Source organism: Eurypyga helias, unplaced genomic scaffold (assembly GCF_000690775.1).
Source record: "Eurypyga helias isolate BGI_N326 unplaced genomic scaffold, ASM69077v1 scaffold22390, whole genome shotgun sequence".
In the NCBI taxonomy this organism is placed as follows: Eukaryota; Metazoa; Chordata; class Aves; order Eurypygiformes; family Eurypygidae; genus Eurypyga; species Eurypyga helias.
In genome coordinates, this window is record NW_010224171.1 from 23651 (window position 1) to 41442 (window position 17792).

Here is a 17792-nt window from a genome sequence, read left to right on the forward strand (position 1 = left end):
GATCCTGCGCAGGAATACACCTGTATTCAGTACATGCAGCTTGAAGCTGTGTAGAGGCAGTAACAGGAACTAAAAATGCAGGGGAAGGAGAGCTCATAGATGCCCTCTCCAGGTACCTCGTATAGGAAGGCACGTGGATTCCCTTGTGTTCTGGCACCGTCAGCTCTTTCCTGAAAGCGAATGTTCCTCTTCCAAGAACCAAACAAGGATCACTGTGTGCTCTTTGCATACATTTAGTGGAGGGGAAGAAAAACATCGCCTTCTCCCTTTTGCCCAGACTGTTTTCAGCGCTTGCTTAGACTGTGAAACACATTCCTAAAGTCATTCTCTTAAAGGCATCCAAATCCAGATCTTCACCTTCCAGTCCATCGGGAAAGGCACATTCCTAGGAGTGGGAGAGCTGAGCTTTGCAAACAGCTCCCGGCAGTCTGTATGTAGTGTTTGTTGGATAAAATCAGTGTAAAAACTCGGGGAGTTTTGCCTCTTTCACATGTGAGTGCTGGTCTATGCAGTCATGCGCTTTGTTTTTTGGTCTACTTAAGGATCCCAACCTGTTTATTCCAAGTGGCACAAATTCAACAACTGGGCTAAAGAATGTTCCTGCTTCTAATTGTGAGGTAGAGATGGGGCATTGACCTGCCTGGGTTACGGAAAGAATTATGTCTGTCTCCCATTTCTTATGTGAGAGCTTCAAGCACTGGAAGGCTATTTAAAAGAAGGAACCACCTCTCTTTCCTACGTCTTTATTTAAAAATAAAGCAGCAGCTGCATTCTGTAACTGGAGTAATAGTATGTGGTAGCTGCACTGAGAATGCCCAGCCAACAGCATCCTTAAGAGGGCACAGGAAAATATATCAGCTACCTGACAGATTTCTGAGTGAGCGAACTATTGAGTTGATCGATAAATACTGGCAAAAAAACAGACATACATGTTTCAGAGCATATGTAGAAGTAAAGATTTTGGATGCATACAAGTCCTTAATTTTATAAAGTTAATTTAGAATGATTTTAAGGGTAGAATATTCCGTCTAGATCGACAGAAGGAGGGGGTAATGGTGTTTGTGTCAGGGCATGAAAGGAAGAAAAAAGCACCTAAAATGATCGTTAGTTTTGAGCAAGTTTAAGGCAAGCTGCTAGATTTTATGATATGGGGCTGTTTTTTGTGAATTCCTTTAAATGGGTATTTGACATTCAGTGGAACTGATTGTGGACAATGATAGAATATTTGCTTACATATTCTGGCATCTAATTTTGATTATTACCACTGAAATATCAAGCTCTGTTAAGGAGAGAAAGGCTTTATGAGTTCATATGTGCAACAGTTCAAATCCTTAAAAATTGAATATCTGTGGACAGGTTTGTTTTTTCTTCCTTCAGATGAGTACAGATGTTAAGGAAGAAGCATTTGCTGTCTTGTCCTAATTGCTAATTTTTTCTATTACTTTAGGTACTGGATATAAGTCTAAAGAGCTAGACAGTCTTGATGAAGGCCAAACACTGATGGTTGGAGGAAAAGAAATTGAAGTGATGGGTGTAATTTCAGCAGATGACTTCAGCAGTGGCAGGTGTTTTCAGGCTGGAATCGGGACGCCTGACACTGTGTCAACTGCTTTATCTCAAACTAATATGAAACCGTTTCGTAAGCCATTCAAAAGTGTTTGTCAATCCAATACTAAAGAGAACATGCTCAGAGATTCTCAAGGCTGCAAACCTCGCCATGATCCAAACGCTTCAAGTAAGATTCAGATTTTTAAGTGTCTTTAAGCATCCTCTGGCTCTCAAAAAAAGTTGAACGTGTAACCAGAATTTTCTTGTTCCACAATGTATTACTGAAGTGTTTCTGACGTACAGTGCTAGCGTTTCTATCAGCATCATGTGTGTTTCTAACGAGTGGAATGGTCTGCACTGCACAGTGTCTCATAGTTGTTACAGATGGCTGTAGAAACAAGTTAGAGCGGTTTCTGAGAGTTTTGCCAAGAAAAATGACGATATTGGTCAGAGAAACAGCCTGACACGCTAGAAGTTTTAGATGGGTTCCAGCTTCCCACTGGGGTCGGTGAAGCACTGGTATAATACGGCAGCACAGTGGAGGGTCAGTAAGAGAGAGGTTAAGCTGGATTCTGACAGTGCCTGATCCTTGGCGGCCAGCGAGTGTAACTACACTGCTCAAACTCAGCTGGGTACATTTTGGAATAAAAATTTTGTTTTATAATGCTGGAAGTATCATGAGAGTTTACAAATTGCATAGAAACAAGCTGGTTAAGCAGTTGTGTAAGAGGCATCCTGTAAATATTTGATAGCTGCAGGAAGTGTATTGCTCATCTAAATGAGAAGTACTCTTTTGTCTGTCAATAACAAACCATTTAGGAACTGTATTCTTCTGATGGCTTTATCCTTCAGATGAAAGATAAAAAGGAGTTTAAAAAAATGTTACTAAGCAGAGCAATGCATATTTAAAAAAAACCCACAAGTTTATTCTACATTCTTACTACAGTTATGCCTCCATCCTACTTCTTACCTCATATCCTGATACTATGGGACTTTTCAAAGCTGCTAGCTGGTTGCTGTGTAAATAAACAATGAAATCCCAACTAGGTGGTAATTAGTGCTATCATTGGCCCTTTCGTAAGAGCAGACTTACTAACACCAGCTTCTGGTCTGAATTCAGCTTGATTATGTTGTATCTAAGAATATTCCTTCCTGTGGTTGCAAGATGATACTACATTAGCTTTCTAACCTAAAACCTGGCAAAGACCTGATATATTCAACACTCAAAACATTCAACACTCAAATTAACTTCTTTGTTATTTTTGCACTAGTCTGTCAAAACACTATTGTTTATTCTAGTTCTTTGTCTCCTGTGGCTTTCCTTCCGGTGAATCTGAGTATCTCCTATGAGATTTCCCTGAACTGCCTGATACGGAGAGCTCTCAACACATCAGCAGGTTGGGCTGTCAGTCATTAGTGTGGATTGCACAGGAGATTCACCTAGCTTATTTAAATGCATTGTTGCACAAGCTCAGAAGTAATGGAGACACTTTCCTAGACCAGGACCTTAGGCCTGAAGCATTCAGAGGTTTTCATGTTGAGGTCTATGCCAATAGCTGATTAAAATGCAACTGCTTTCAAAATGGAAAGTCCTTTATCCTTGTGCTCAGCAGAACAGAGCACAGTGACAAAGATGTAGCGCGACGTTTTCTACGTATGATTTCTAAACTTTTAGTCCATTGCCCATCTAAGCTGTGATTCTTCCATTTCAGAGGCTGCAGAATTTTATCAGAAAGGCTGTCTTTTTGTCACCACCGGCTCTTACATAAGCAGGCATGCAATTTGATGTAGTCTATCAGAACTCAGCCTTTTGTCAGGAGGAAACAAAATCTCCCTGAATCATACAACCCATCAACCAACCTACTCCCATGAATTAATTATCAGTATAGATCTACTCTAGTGACATAACAATGCCAGGACCTATAAATTGCTTTCAGATTCCATCCTCTGGCAGTACAGTTTCCGTGAGGACGTATAGCACCGATATGAGCAACCCAGTATGGACATTGTTTTGCAAAATTATGAGGTTAGAGTTTGCAAACAAATTATGGCAAGCAAAACTGTTTATTTAGGTGTAGCCAAAGGATATATCCTAATATTTCATGCTCTCTTTGCCTCTGTATGTCTTCAAACCTTTCATCTTCATTAATGCATGCAGTGTGGCAGCCTTTGTCAACTCACTCCCAGTCCTTCCCTGTTTATTTTTTTTAACAAATCGTTGTCTTTTTCTCTCTGTTTCTCAGACAGAGAAGTCTTTTTGGGCAGCTACAAGAATATCCCCTTGTAGTCTCTAGACTTGGTGCAGGTCATTATTTATATCCTTTATCTTAAACTTTTCTTTAAGAAGACTTTTATAACTTCTTCTGATTTAACTCTATGCATTCGAAGTCATATCGCAACATTTATTACGCAGGCAATTTCATCTCATCATGAAAAATCCACTAGAATTTCTCAGTTTGTCACGTTTACCTTTGACAGAAGTGCAGACTATTTGGGAAACCTCTGTAAAAGGATTTTTTTTTATTTAGAAGGTGATCTAGATGCTCTGTTGGTAAATCCATTTTCTGTCTGAGAATGGTCAATCTACTAACCAGTATTTTTAGCTGTCATTAGATTATTGACTTTATTGTGTGGCTGAGTTAGAGAAATAATGCCCTTTGCTCACAGACTAAAAATAATGGTTTTGTGCAATTCTTGCATATGTTTTGAACTTTCAGATTCTCTAGTTATGCCAAGACCAAATGCAAGTCATCAGTGGACATTCAATAAGGCTGGTTTACCTATGGTGGATGTAGTTGTGGATCCTTACATTGCAAATAATCTCCGACCCCATCAGAAAGAAGGAATAATATTTCTATATGAATGTGTAATGGGAATGAGGTAAGATGATATATTTTGGCTTTCAGTACCTGTAATGTTTTCATGCTGACGTTCAAAATTAGACAATTTGAATGGGAAGATTTGAGCGATTGTTCAATTAATTAATATTAGTAATGTTATCTCAGTAAAGATTGCACAAGGTTTTTCTGACCTATATGTAGCATCGTGCTTGCTGTCACTTTGCCAGGTGTGATGAGAAGCTAGTGCACCAAAAGGACTCTGATTTCTACCCCAAATACCAAGTCTTGTAAACATGGATACAACCTAACCCGTGCTAAAGCACACTGCTTTCCGGGATTTATAATTCATATAATTCATAATATTAATATAATTGATAATTCTGGCATTTAGAAGAAAGGAGCTCTAATACGAACCTGTTGAAAAAAATACAGTACTGGTTTCAAAAGTGTTTTCTCCAGCCATAGATTCCTGAAGTTATATACACATTTTAAAAATACTAGGTAATATTTTTAATTCTAAAAGAAGATTTAACTTATTTGGTTTTGGAGGACTAATGCATGAATCTTGGAAATGAGGAATTTCAGTCTAAGATCTTCTGGTATAACTGAATGCAAACCTACAGTAGAGCATAATAAATGTAAGTAGGTTCTTTATACTTCAGAAAATGACCACAAGAAGCAGTTTCCTATACCAGTTGTAAATAATTATAAATATGTCTTTTAAAATGTTACCACTGCCTAATTATATCTGTTTACAGAGTCAGTGGCCGATTTGGAGCTATTCTTGCTGATGAAATGGGCTTAGGCAAAACATTGCAATGCATTGCACTTGTCTGGACTCTTCTGCGTCAAGGGGTCTACGGATGCAAACCGGTACTAAAGCGAGCACTGATTGTCACCCCGGGGAGTCTGGTAAAAAACTGGAAAAAAGAATTTCAGAAATGGTTGGGAAATGAAAGGATCAAAGTCTTCACAGTTGATCAGGTAAGATTTATTTCCAAAAGGGAATTAGGTCATATGTGACTCAGAATATAGGACTTGTGATTTTTTTTTCCCTCTTTTTTTTTTTTTTTAAACTGGAGACCAAAGTTAGTAATTATCTATTACTATTTATTTGTAATACTTTATTCCTCCTTCAGGTAATTGTCCATATGGGCATTGAGCTGTCAGTAACGAGGTGACAACTCAAGCTCACCTGCCTGTGTAGCATGTCTGTCTTATCTTTCCCCAGGTGTCACCTTTGAAGATGTAAGAGGTGACATGCTCCTCTGTGTTCTCTTCAGTTTAAGGAAGAGCTTTCTGTTGTCTGTCAAAGTGCTCACCTTCCCTGCTTTACGTACCAGAGCATCTACCTTGACTGACTTGTACTCTGTTGCTGTGGTAGTTGCTTTTGTTCTGTACTGAAAACTTTTTGTTTCGTCTGTCTGTTCCAGGATACTTCAGAAGGTTATTCCCTTTACTGCCACTGTCAAGAACTAGGTTTACATAGGGGTGATTTAAAGTCTCATGAGCTACCAAGCCTAGAAGCTCAGTGTTAGATAATGTGAATATCTCTTGTCTCCAGAAGAAAGCAGACAAATACAAATCTTAATAAAGAAGCTGATGATGCTGATCCCTGTCCCTCCTATTGTGGAGATATTCCCACTGCTAATGACTCTCCCAAGTTCCTGAATGGCGTGGATGAGTGCCATGTGCTGCATCTCTAATTCTCCTTGGTATACCTTTAGGGTTCTGCCTTTTGTTTTGAAACACAAAACTCTCTCCATCCTTTACTGCAAAGACCAAAAGTTGTAGTGTGGACTCTGTGTTTCCATGATCTTTATTGACCACATCAGATAGGGAAGCACCTGGCAAAATAAAAGGCAGGAGTGTCCAGGGAGTGAGGCTGTATTATCACTGGCTCAGAGCTTTCTCTGGAGGCGAGCCACATCTTGCTCTGGTTATCCAGTAAGGCTTTCTTGCCATGTGTATTTTCCCGTTATGCATGGCTCAGTATCTCAGTCAGAGGGTTGGGTGCCCTAGGACCAACATTAGTGAAGCTGTGAGCAGGAGACTTGCTCCTCTCTTCATTAACATTCTTGAAGCTTTCAATTCCAAGCTCTGCTTTTTACAATTAAATATCCAGTATTTTTGTTGCTAAGATTTCTGGTCCTCATGTCCATATGGAGTGGGCATTCATAGTAGAAAGGGAAGGGAAGTAGTTTAGCAAACTGTGGTTTCTCTATCTACATTCAGCAATCTGCTGTACCCCTACTTTTTCCTTGCTCCTATGTATTGGAATTGTGCCAGCGGAAGTGGAGAACTTACGGTATCTGCATTGGTGCTTGCAACCAAAGGTGAACGTATTTATTGTCCCAAGTTATTTTGTGACTTACTAGTTCCATGCAAGTAGATTGAAGAAACAAACAGTACTTCATTCCAAAGATGACACAATTATTACATCAGCCAGATTTGCTTTTAGTTTCTTGCAATGTCCTCATTGTCTATATGGAAGAGTGAATATTTCAGATGAAATGCAAGTTTCCAAACTGGTTTTAAACTCTCTTTTGTAGACTGTACACAATTTTTTAACAAGAATTATTTCTTTGAATTCCACTCATTATTGTCAAATCCTTGAAATTCCTGAGCTTACTCATCTTCCACTGAGGACAATCCACATGTAATACACTTTGCATCATTTGCTTTTCTTAGTGACTTGTTTCAAGATGTGGAAATGAAGCAAGCTGACTTGTCAGGAACTGTAACGTAGTATAGGTTAGGATGAGAAATACAGAAGTTTCTAAAAGAAGGGGATACAAGGCAAAATATAATATGGCAACATTTTTACCTGAAAAGATAGTTAGAAATAATTGAATGTTTTCCTGCAGTTTTTATGAATAATGTTGGGAGGAGAAAGTCTGAATTGCTGACAGTTACTATGACCCAAAATGACAGTAGCTTTCATTTTCCTTTAATTTAAATAACTCATATTCTTACTCATCTCATTGGAGCCATTTGGATTGAGGACACTCAGCAACTTTTAAGATTGTGTTTCCAAATAGCAAGGAATACATTGGCATGCAAAAGGAAGACACAATATTACTTGCCTGGGGTATAATGAGGTATTTCAAAATAATTTACTGTCTATCTTCTCTGGAAAAACAGCAATTACCATACTGTTATTTCTCCAGGATAACTTAAAAGGAAAAGCTTGTCTCAGAGGTTTTTCCTATCTTGCCTATAAGGAATGCATTCAAAGAACTGGCAGACTTTTAAAAATGTGTTAGGCGTGTTTTCCTTACTTTCACGCTGAAACACCACAGACTGATCCTAACCCTTCAGTAACAGACTCTTCAGAAAACCAGGACATTATCTGCTTTTAAAATGTGCTTGCAGTTTACTTCTGTTAAGATGCAGATGTCATGTAGAGGACATTGCTTTTAAAATGAAGGGTCCCCACAGAGGTTGCGTGTAGGACTCGTGGACAAGGGGTAACGGGTTTATATTGAAAGCGGGTAGATTTAGATTGGGTATCGGGGAAGTTCCTCCCGGAGAGGGTGGTGAGGCTCTGGAACAGGTTGCCCAGAGAAGCTGTGGATGCCCCATCCCTGGGAGTGTTCAAGGCCAGGCTGGATGAGGCTTTGAGCAAACTGGTCTAGTGGAAGGTGTCCCTGCCCATGGCAGGGGGGTTGGAACTAGATGGTCTTTAAGGTCCTTTCCAACCCAAACCATTCTATGGTTCTGTGTTTCTATGTTATCAATATTTGAGACATGTTTGAGGGAATAACTCCTTTATCTGTTTGCAGAGTATCACTTCTACGGGGGTTGTTTTGGTTTGTTTTTTAAGTCAAAATATCTGGAGAATTAATTAATTCCGGGTTTACATTGCTTTATGATTCAACATTTTTTAATTTACACTTCACTGGCTATATTGGATTTGGACTAGAGCAAAGAAGGGTCTGTTCAAAGAGCAAGTCTGGGACATTATGGAGCTCTAATACTGATTGACAATTTCTCCATATGTAGCTCCAGGCAACTTGCTTAAACCTGTCAAGTCACTTTGGGTAATTGTGAAGATGGAGGCTATAATACAGACATATCTTGCAGCCAGTTAAAAGGATAAATTAATTACTTGAAAATAGCTTGTAAATTTGTTTTTAGTCCGTCATCCACTGCTGCTGTTATATATGGCAGTGAATATGTTTGGCTGCAGGGGGCTTATAGTATGTCAGGACTCTCCCGCTTTTTTTAAAGGATCCAGAAGAGTTGATGATTCACCAGGGGAGAGACGTCGGAGGCAGTTCCCCGGTGCCCCCAGCACTTTCCCTGTAGGTTCAGCTCACACCCAGGAAGTGTAGGAGAATAAAGTGATTTCTGAACCCTGGGTATCTTACGATGCTTCATGTCCCAAGCGAAGGTCAGAGAGGCGTTGTGTCTGTCTGCAGGGCTGCGATGTGGAGCCTGAAACTGGGCAGGCACAGCATTGGGTGTCGCCTACAGGGTTCCTCTGTGTCTGTCTTCCTGTGTTGGGAAATTATCCTCCTCTTTTGAAAGTGGCCTTAAAAATACTGGCCGAAAAACTGGCAGTTAACTACAGTCCTGGAAACAACAGGAATGCTCGAGTCCCATCAAAACACCTGGGAAATCAGTGCATGTCCTTGTTACCGGCTCCTCTCTACTCCTTGTTTCCTCCGATGGGTGCTGGGTCTCTCGTGAGTAGCATGTACGAGGTACTTTGTGAGATTAACGTGCCAGATTCAGCCCATAGATTCATCTGCGTCACCTACTGGGAGGCTCTAAAGGTTGTGACAATTAAGTGGTACTGCTTTTACCTTGTATCACACCATCTGGCTGCAGACTTAGTTGTCTGTGTGTGGTAACTGATCTTGTTTGGAAATAAAAATACCTTCTGAGGCTCTAGCTTGATTTGCTTTTGCAATTAAAAGGGTTCTTCAGCTTGTCAGCTGGGCCCTTAGCCTGCTTCATTAATGAACACTGTTAGGAAATAGGAAGGCGCGTGCAGGGGATTAGTGTCTGGAGCTAAGCAGACAGGTAAGAGATGTGCCTACAGTAGATTTTTTCCATTTTTATGCATAATTGCAAGACAAGTAAGCAATCCTACTGCATTCACAAGTCTGTACAGAAATGTAACAATTTCTAGGAAAGATTTTTGTAAACACAGAATCACAGAGTCAAGGAATGGTTTGGATTGGACTCTGTGTCTCTCTTTAAAGCTGGTTTTGTCTCTAAGGTCTAGAACTGCTCAAGTCCTGTTCTGTTCAGACCTGAGTGCTATGATATGGGTAGCTCTTGTTGGTTTTCCTTATCGTCACATTTGGTAATAAACAAGTAGACTTTGTTCTGGTTATTTTGTTTAGGGGTTCAACAAAACCCCTTGATGTCTATTGAAGGAAAAGGGCTTGAAGGGTACATAAGGGTGAAGGGGCTCCCGACCATTTTCTCACCAGTAATACAGAGCTTAGAAATCAACTGCATGTATTTGCCAATAGACAAGCCTGTTTTTGGGGGTTAGTTTTGGGCTCTATTTTCTGAGTCCCAAGTTCCCCTTACCTGTTGGCCAACCCACCAATGTTAAGGGCTTGTAACAAAGTTAACACCATAATCAGTAAAAAACTACAAGAGTAATTTAAGGTTAGTGGAATGTTATAACTTCCTACTGGACCACATTACTGCACCCTGCAGCTTGAGATCCCAAAGTGAATGTACAGGCAGCTACTTATGCCACTTCATTATCTTGGCTTTAATTATTCATTTGAAGCTTACCTAAATGCTAGGACTGGGAAGCTGTTACAGGGAGCCTGTGCTTTTCACCTTCATGTTGATGTGTCTCAAAGGGTTTGAAAGCCTCGAAGAATACTAGATTTTCTTTTAATGTGGTGGTAGAACTCTAAATTTCTCTATCAGATCCCATATTTCCTTTGCAAATTAGGAAAAAATCAATAATCCAAATGCATGGAGGAGATAGTAGATGTCTTGTGCTAGAAAAAATACGGTAGACACTGGATGGTTAACGAATATGATGAGTGAACACAAAAGAAATAGTTGTATATGTATTTTCCTTTATACCTGCAGGACCACAAAGTAGAAGAATTCATCGGTTCTCCACTTTATTCGGTTTTGATAATCAGTTACGAGATGCTACTGCGATCTTTGGACCAAATTCAGGCTATAGAATTTAACCTCCTAATCTGTGATGAAGGACATCGTTTGAAAAATAGCTCTATTAAGACAACTACAGCCCTCACCAGTCTGTCTTGTGAGAGGAGGATTATCCTTACTGGTTAGTATCTATAGCAACTTTTGATATTTTGCAATATTAATAGAATTAGGTTGGGGTAAAGGAAAAAGCTATTGTAAGTATGGCAGGAGCACAGTATAAATTTTGGCAGTGGGTATTAAATGCATAAATCTTGGGTCGTGTGAAAACAGATTCTTTCCAAATTAAAAAGAAAAAAAAGCAGAATTTGTCTAACTTGAGGGACAGGCAAGGAGCCTGGGAACCTCTGTAAGGGGATCACGACTGTGTACATACACTCATTGTTTTCCTTTGTAGTTATTTAACAGAATTGATTCAGAACGTGACTTTTTAAATTCCTTTGTCAAAACTACTAGATGTGCAGTCTTTTTAATTAGGGGGACAGTAGTTTATTATTCATGATAAAGTTCTAGTTTAACTCAGTACTTTGAGTAATTTACACTGAAACAAAACATCTGTTTTCTGGATGCATTCCCACATTAAGCCATTAACCCACACAATCATTCAGTGATTGTACTTCTGTCATTTTCAAGGAAAAGTTACCAAATGCAGGATTATTTTTTTCTCTTTCCAGGTACTCCAATCCAAAATGACTTACAAGAATTTTATGCATTAATAGAGTTTGTGAATCCAGGAATACTTGGCTCTTTATCCACATATAGAAAGGTATATGAGGAGCCAATTGTCAAGTCTAGAGAACCTTCAGCAACAAAGGTATATTATTTAAAAAATTGCTGTCATAGAAGAAAATTCGTAGAGAGCACTGTGAAATTTGGGTCCTGTGGAATGAAAGCCAGCCATATCCTGGGCTGTATCAGGAGAAGTGTGGCCAGCAGGTCAAGGGAGGGGATTCTGCCCCTCTACTCTGCTCTGGTGAGACCCCACCTGGAGTGCGGCATCCAGCTGTGGGGCCCCAAACATGAGAAGGATATTGACCAGTTGGAGCGAGTCCAGAGGAGGCCACGAAGACGCTCCGAGGGCTGGAGCACCTCTGCTATGGGGACAGGCTGAGAGAGTTGGGCTGGTTCAGCCTGGAGAAGAGAAGGCTCCGGGGAGACCTTATAGCACCTTCCAGTACCTGAAGGGGCTACAAGGAAGCTGGGAGGGGACTTTTTACAAGGGCCTGTAGTGACAGGACAAGGGGTAATGGGTTTAAATTGTAAGTGGGGAGGTTTAGATTGGATATCAGGAGGAATTTCTTCCCAGAGAGGGTGGTGAGGCACTGGAACAGGTTGCCCAGAGAAGCTGTGGATGCCCCATCCCTGGAAGTGTTCAAGGCCAGGCTGGATGAGGCTTTGAGCAACCTGGTCTAGTGGAAGGTGTCCCTGCCCATGGCAGGGGGGGTGGAACTAGATGGTCTTTGAGGTCCCTTCCAATCCAAACCATTCTATGATTCTAAGAAATGAAGTTCATGACTAATAGTAGCACAAACTTTTCACCTCCCTGTTTGAACCAAAATCAGTTGTTTTCCAAAGGGAGCTGGAGCAATACCTGCATGCTGAGATCGCAGCTTTTCAGCTGCCTATTAATTGTCAGGCAACAATTATTCTTCCAACACCTTGCATTCCCAGAAAATGCCATGCAAATAACCATATGATGATACTTTATTCATTCTTAGTTTCTCCACAGTACTGCAAAATCTGCATGATTTTGTTGCATCAATCAAGAAATTCTGGAATACAATTCGAGCCTTGGGTATCATCTGTGTCATTATCCTCCTTTGTATAAGACTTTAGAAACCAGACCTAGAACTAAGCTAATGCAGTGGTCCTAATTGGAGAAGAATTGATCATTACAGTCCCAAGTCAGGAAGTGCTATCATATATTAAAAATATTCTTTAACTACCTAATTACAGTCGTACAGACAATAATTGTGATGGAATGCAAATTTATCATTAATTTTGTGCTTTATTCTTTTAGGAGGAAAAGGAATTAGGAGAAAAAAGAGCAGTGGAACTCACACGCCTCACTGGACTCTTTATTCTTAGGAGAACACAGGAGGTCATAAACAAATTTCTGCCTCCCAAAAAAGAGAGCATAATCTTCTGCCGGCCAACAGCACTGCAACTTGAATTGTATCGCAAACTGCTTAGTTCTCCAGTTATTAGGTCCTGTCTGCAAGGCAGGCTAGAAAACAGTCCTCACCTAATATGCATAGGAGCTTTGAAGAAACTTTGCAATCATCCGTGTCTTCTGTTTAAAGCTGTAAAGGTACCTATTTGCATGGGGGTGGGGGCCTGCAATTAGTTATTTCTGCGGGCAAAAGTCAGTGAAACTGTTAGCGTCATGTGCGTGTTACTGAAGGCCATTTCCATACTCTCTTCTCGCACGCAACCTGCTGTAGGTCTGCTTTCAAAAACATAAGCGTTAAGAAATCTGTGTGTACTCAGGGAAGGCATCTCACCAGCTCCCTGTTGCCTTGCGGTACTTTCTTATTCCTTGTGTATTTTCCCACTTAATCTTGTCTCTGAATATTTGTAAAAATACGTATAAATGAGAATTTTACAAATAACACTGTTAGCTAGAGGCTATTCTTTGTACTCTGTCTTGCTGATTCCTCTGAAACCTCCCTGTCCACACGATAATTTCACTCTCTGAAGCTCAGTGACACTGGAAGCTGCAGGCTGAAGATGTCAGTGGTACTACATGTCTCCATTTCCACTTGTCCTGGGATCCTGTCACACTCTACACCTTGTTATTTCTATAGAAATGTGGTAGTTAGAGCTTGGTATTACTACCTTCCGTGGCCACTTGTCCGAGTCCAAGTAAGGTGACTGGAAATCTTTCTTAAAAGATGTTCTTCATGACTTGTGGGAATGTCCACAGCACGGAGTTGCTGTAACTTCCAGCACTTCCAGGTAAAGTTCGTTGCCTTTACTTCATAGGATGAGCATGAGACATTTTTCCTATGTGAAAGTGTAACCCTTTAGAAACTATAGGGAAGGAAAGGACTGGATGTGCGAGTCATTTATTACCATTACAGGTTTGGCATTTGAGGAGGTTGACCTTTTCCTCCCTGTGAAACATCGATTTTTCAAATTACAGCAAACTATTATATCTCTTTCTTCTATTTTATTGTTTTCACTTCTTACCTTTTCTTCATTTTCAGTTGCATAACTGAATCTTAGTGACAGCATCTTCCTGAAAAAGTCAGTGACTGGGAAGTAGGCGTTAAGGAATTTAAAAAGAATGAACAGGGTGTTGACTTGTTTTTCCCCAAGTTTTAGGTATGGCTTTCCTGTGGGTGTACATCTGTGTGGTTGTTTAAGTAGAGAAGTAGAAGTAAACCACATTTTTCAGTTTTAAGTATTTCAACTTTCTACTCATCTGCAGATGACGTCTGGGATTAGAGCTTGTAAAGCAAAACTAACGCTACTGGTATTTTAAAACTGTGCTTTCAGTCCAGTATTGGAAGGTTGGCGTGTTCATGATACACTGCTTTGTGTCAGCTTTTGATGCTTCCTTTTGTGTTTGTAAGGAAAATACAGCAAACTTTGATAACAACCAACACATATGAGAGGATATGGAGCTTGAATCCTTTTATTTTCAATAGGAAAAAGGCTGTGATCCTCTATCTGATGAGCATGATGAGTCCAGTCTCTACGAAGGTGTAATAGATGTCTTCCCACAAGATTATACTTCGGACACTTTAGCAGAAACAGATTCAGGAAAATTGCAGGTGCTGATGAAGTTGCTGGCAGCAATCCATGAGCTCAGCTCTTCTGAAAGGCAAGTGTAAAAGAAAGGTGAAAGGGAGATAACGGGATGTTGTTTTGCTTTTCAAATGCATAAGGACATAATATTCGAAGTCAGGCATGGCAACTGTTTGCAGAGGTACCAAGCTTATTTATGCGTTGTACTCCAGGCTCTTCCCTGTTAAATTACTAAACTAGGATTTGCAGCTGATGTAGTTTTCAAAGTTGCTCTTCATATTTTTTCCAGATAAAAATCCTTGTGTTTTTCACAGTGAGTTCCAGCAACCAAATTTGCTACAGCCCCAGTACTATGACATATTATCTTTACTTGGAAAGGCTTTCCAATGCTTTGTATCTCCTTGAGGAGAAGTATTAATGTATTTAATATTTTAAATTGCACTAAAATGCTTTTAATTACTAGATTATAAATTCTTTCCTCTTTAATCACATTTAACTGCTTCATGCTTGCTGCCTTTTCTGCTCAGATCAACCAGACTCAACAGCTGAACCTGCACAGCAACTGCTTAATTCCCCTGCAGTAAATGCCACTGACGAGTAGGAAAACCTCTGTTTGTCATGGAGTAATAGAATGCTCATGGTTAGTTACTGTGGAATTGCTGATTCATGGAAATCTCACACGACCTTGTACCCACGATGACTTTTTTCATGTAGTCATGCCTTAAAGCCCAGCTTTCCAAAAGTATTTAGCTTTTACAGGACATGCTGTAATTCAGTAGCAGATCTTTTGGCACTGATGTAATGGAATGTGTTTGTTCCTGATGTGCTCACTTCACAAATCAGAAAGCTGAGTCTGTCGCTGGAATTTATATGCCTAACATCCATCAAAACCATTACATAATATCTAAATATACTGGCTTAATTTCTTGTAGGTCAAAAGAAACAGGGGTATCAGGAAAAAGCACCTTTCCCTGTATATAGGAGCCACTGAGTTACAGCTGGTGTTGAGGCATTATTTTAAATCTTTAAAAGTTTTGTTGCTTTAATTCAGTGCTGGTCATGTTTCTTTTTCTTTTGTTTCTCTGCTCACATTAATACTAAATACTTTTTGCTATATACAGGCTCAATTCCAGTCCTCTTATAAAGCTTATATTCTATTTTTTGAGTAAAAATCAAAGGTGTGAATTTGGGGTTGATTAACAAAAAAAAATCAGTCTTGCAAGGTCTTTACAAACAAGTCTTAGATGTAGTTTGATTGTAGAGTCAACTGTAATAATAAAAATAATTTACAACAATTAAAAAATACTAATTTACCAGATTTTCCCAGAAACTATTTGTCTAGTTCTTCGGTATTTGTTTTTAATCAAAAATTATTTTTAAAAATGGAGCACGTTTCATGGAATTTTGTGCATTTACTTTAGATGATAATAGACCTCCAAACAAGTTCTAGCAGAAAATGCCCTAACTCTACTTCTTATTTTATTTATGGCTTAAATTCAAGAGAACTTTCTTTGTCCCCCCAGTAGAATCATCCTCAATATCTGGGAGGATAGAAATTCTGGATTTGATGAACTCTGAAACATATTTTGTTCAAAATTTCAGAGAAAAACCACTGACATAGTATGGGTCATCAGTGTAAGGGATCAGGAGACTGATTCTGCTTTAAAAAGTATAACAACAGAAATCCAGACTATATTGTTTGTGATATCTTTCACCATCCTTAATCCCAGTTCTTTTCAATCATAAAATGTAGGAGTCATCACTTTCCTATAGGACTTCCATGATTTTGTTTGTTAGAATTTTTCGAGGTTGTCTATAGAGGTTCACAGTAGCTTTTCCAGTAAGTAGAACCATATGTGTATTATTTATTAGCTGCTACAGTATCCTTCGCAAATGCTGCCTTAACAACTGCTATTTTGTAAAAATAGAGGTTTATTTTTTTAAAGTCGTCCATCTCTGTGGTTGGTTCTGGATCCCTGAAATCTGTGCATTAAGCCAAATTGTGTTGTGAAGGAAAGCATTCATTATTTAACATTTGAATGCTTGACAGTAGGTATAATGCATCCAAATATAACATGTGCTTCAAATTAATAGGAAATGCTTTATTTCTCAGGAAATATGAGTGGCCTCAGGTTGATGTGTAATTTTTGCTTGACTTGTGATTTTATTTTCTTAGATGTCTTCAGTAATTCGTTGCTGGACTTGAACTTTACCTCGGTCTGAAACGATAACTTTGTTTTACTGTCTTACAGAGTCGTACTGGTCTCCAATTACACTCAGACATTAAACATTTTACAGGAGAGCTGCAAACGTTATGGATACTCTTATACTAGACTTGATGGACAGACTCCTGTTTCCCAGAGACAACAGATTGTTGATAGTTTTAATAGTAAATTCAGTCCGGCGTTTATCTTTTTGCTGAGTTCGAAGGCTGGCGGAGTAGGACTGAATCTGGTCGGAGCATCTCATTTCATCCTGTATGATATTGACTGGAATCCAGCTACAGACATTCAGGTCTGATAGCAGCTGTGCACGTTGGGGGTGGGGTGGGCATGCAGTGATGTCCTGATTGCGTTTTGAAATGCCTGCCTTTACATGTCTTATTGCTACCTGGTTGTCACATTGAATCTGGACAATACCAAAGGAAAACTCTGAGAAGAAAAGAAGAAATATTTCTCTGTCATATTACATATATTGTGATCATTAGAAGCCCCCTTGCAGTCAGAAATGAAAAGATTAAATTCTGGTTTCTTTGGAGGAGCGAGTCATGTATCTCCTTTGTCTCCTGACCTTTTTTAACTGGAAAATTGCCGTGTTTCTACAAAGAAAAGAAAAACGTGATTAGGCTGCCCAGCAGATGTTGCTGTCGATTTGCAGCACCTGAGAAAAAGGGAAAGGTTCTGGTCAGAATTAAGAGAATGGGAAGATGATGTGGCAATGATGCCAAAAGAAAGAAAACAAAGGCAGTGCTGTGCTATTCCTGTAATGGCACTGTTGGGCTCAAGGGATCAGTTAGTTGGCATAAAGTGTTCAGTTAGAATGGTTCTTAACAATAACAATTTAAAGAAACCTTTTTATAAACACACTAAGAAACTTTGTATTGTAATGAATGCTGTGTGCTAAATACCTGGAATAAGCTCTGACTCTTGGCCCTGCTCCTTTTCCAAGTGTGAATTAGGACCCTCGTGTGGACACTTGTCTTGTTGCTTGGAACACGGTCTGCTAAATCGGTCAAAATTGCTGCAGGTTGACAAAGACCGCAAACCGTCTTGGGGGTACTGGTACCCAGAATGTAGGTGTAACCCTCACATTTTGGAAAAAATATCATATGGCAGTACTCAGTTACACTTTCTTCAAGAATTAAAGGGGGTGTGAAACACTAATTTTACAATTTTAAAAGAAATGGAAAAGTAATTTTTAAAGATGTGTTGTGGCAAAAAAACCCAGTTTTGGACATGAGGGACAATGAGGAGTATTCCTGAAATAACAGTTGCT

General features: G+C 39.5%; 1 protein-coding gene across 1 annotated transcript in view; it reads left to right on the top strand.

Annotated features, from left to right (window-relative positions):
• Positions 1-17589, top strand: part of RAD54B (RAD54 homolog B (S. cerevisiae)) — a gene marked incomplete at its 3' end in the record, with an annotated part of 19483 nt that extends 1894 nt beyond the window's left edge. The window contains exons 2-10 of the mRNA XM_010160785.1: positions 1448-1735; positions 4266-4428; positions 5147-5372; positions 10461-10668; positions 11219-11358; positions 12565-12855; positions 14198-14373; positions 16550-16811; positions 17466-17589. Of these exons, the coding sequence (XP_010159087.1) occupies positions 1448-1735; positions 4266-4428; positions 5147-5372; positions 10461-10668; positions 11219-11358; positions 12565-12855; positions 14198-14373; positions 16550-16811; positions 17466-17589 (1878 nt within the window). The remainder of the gene's footprint in view (positions 1-1447; positions 1736-4265; positions 4429-5146; positions 5373-10460; positions 10669-11218; positions 11359-12564; positions 12856-14197; positions 14374-16549; positions 16812-17465) is intronic.
• Positions 17590-17792: the final 203 nt, after the last annotated feature.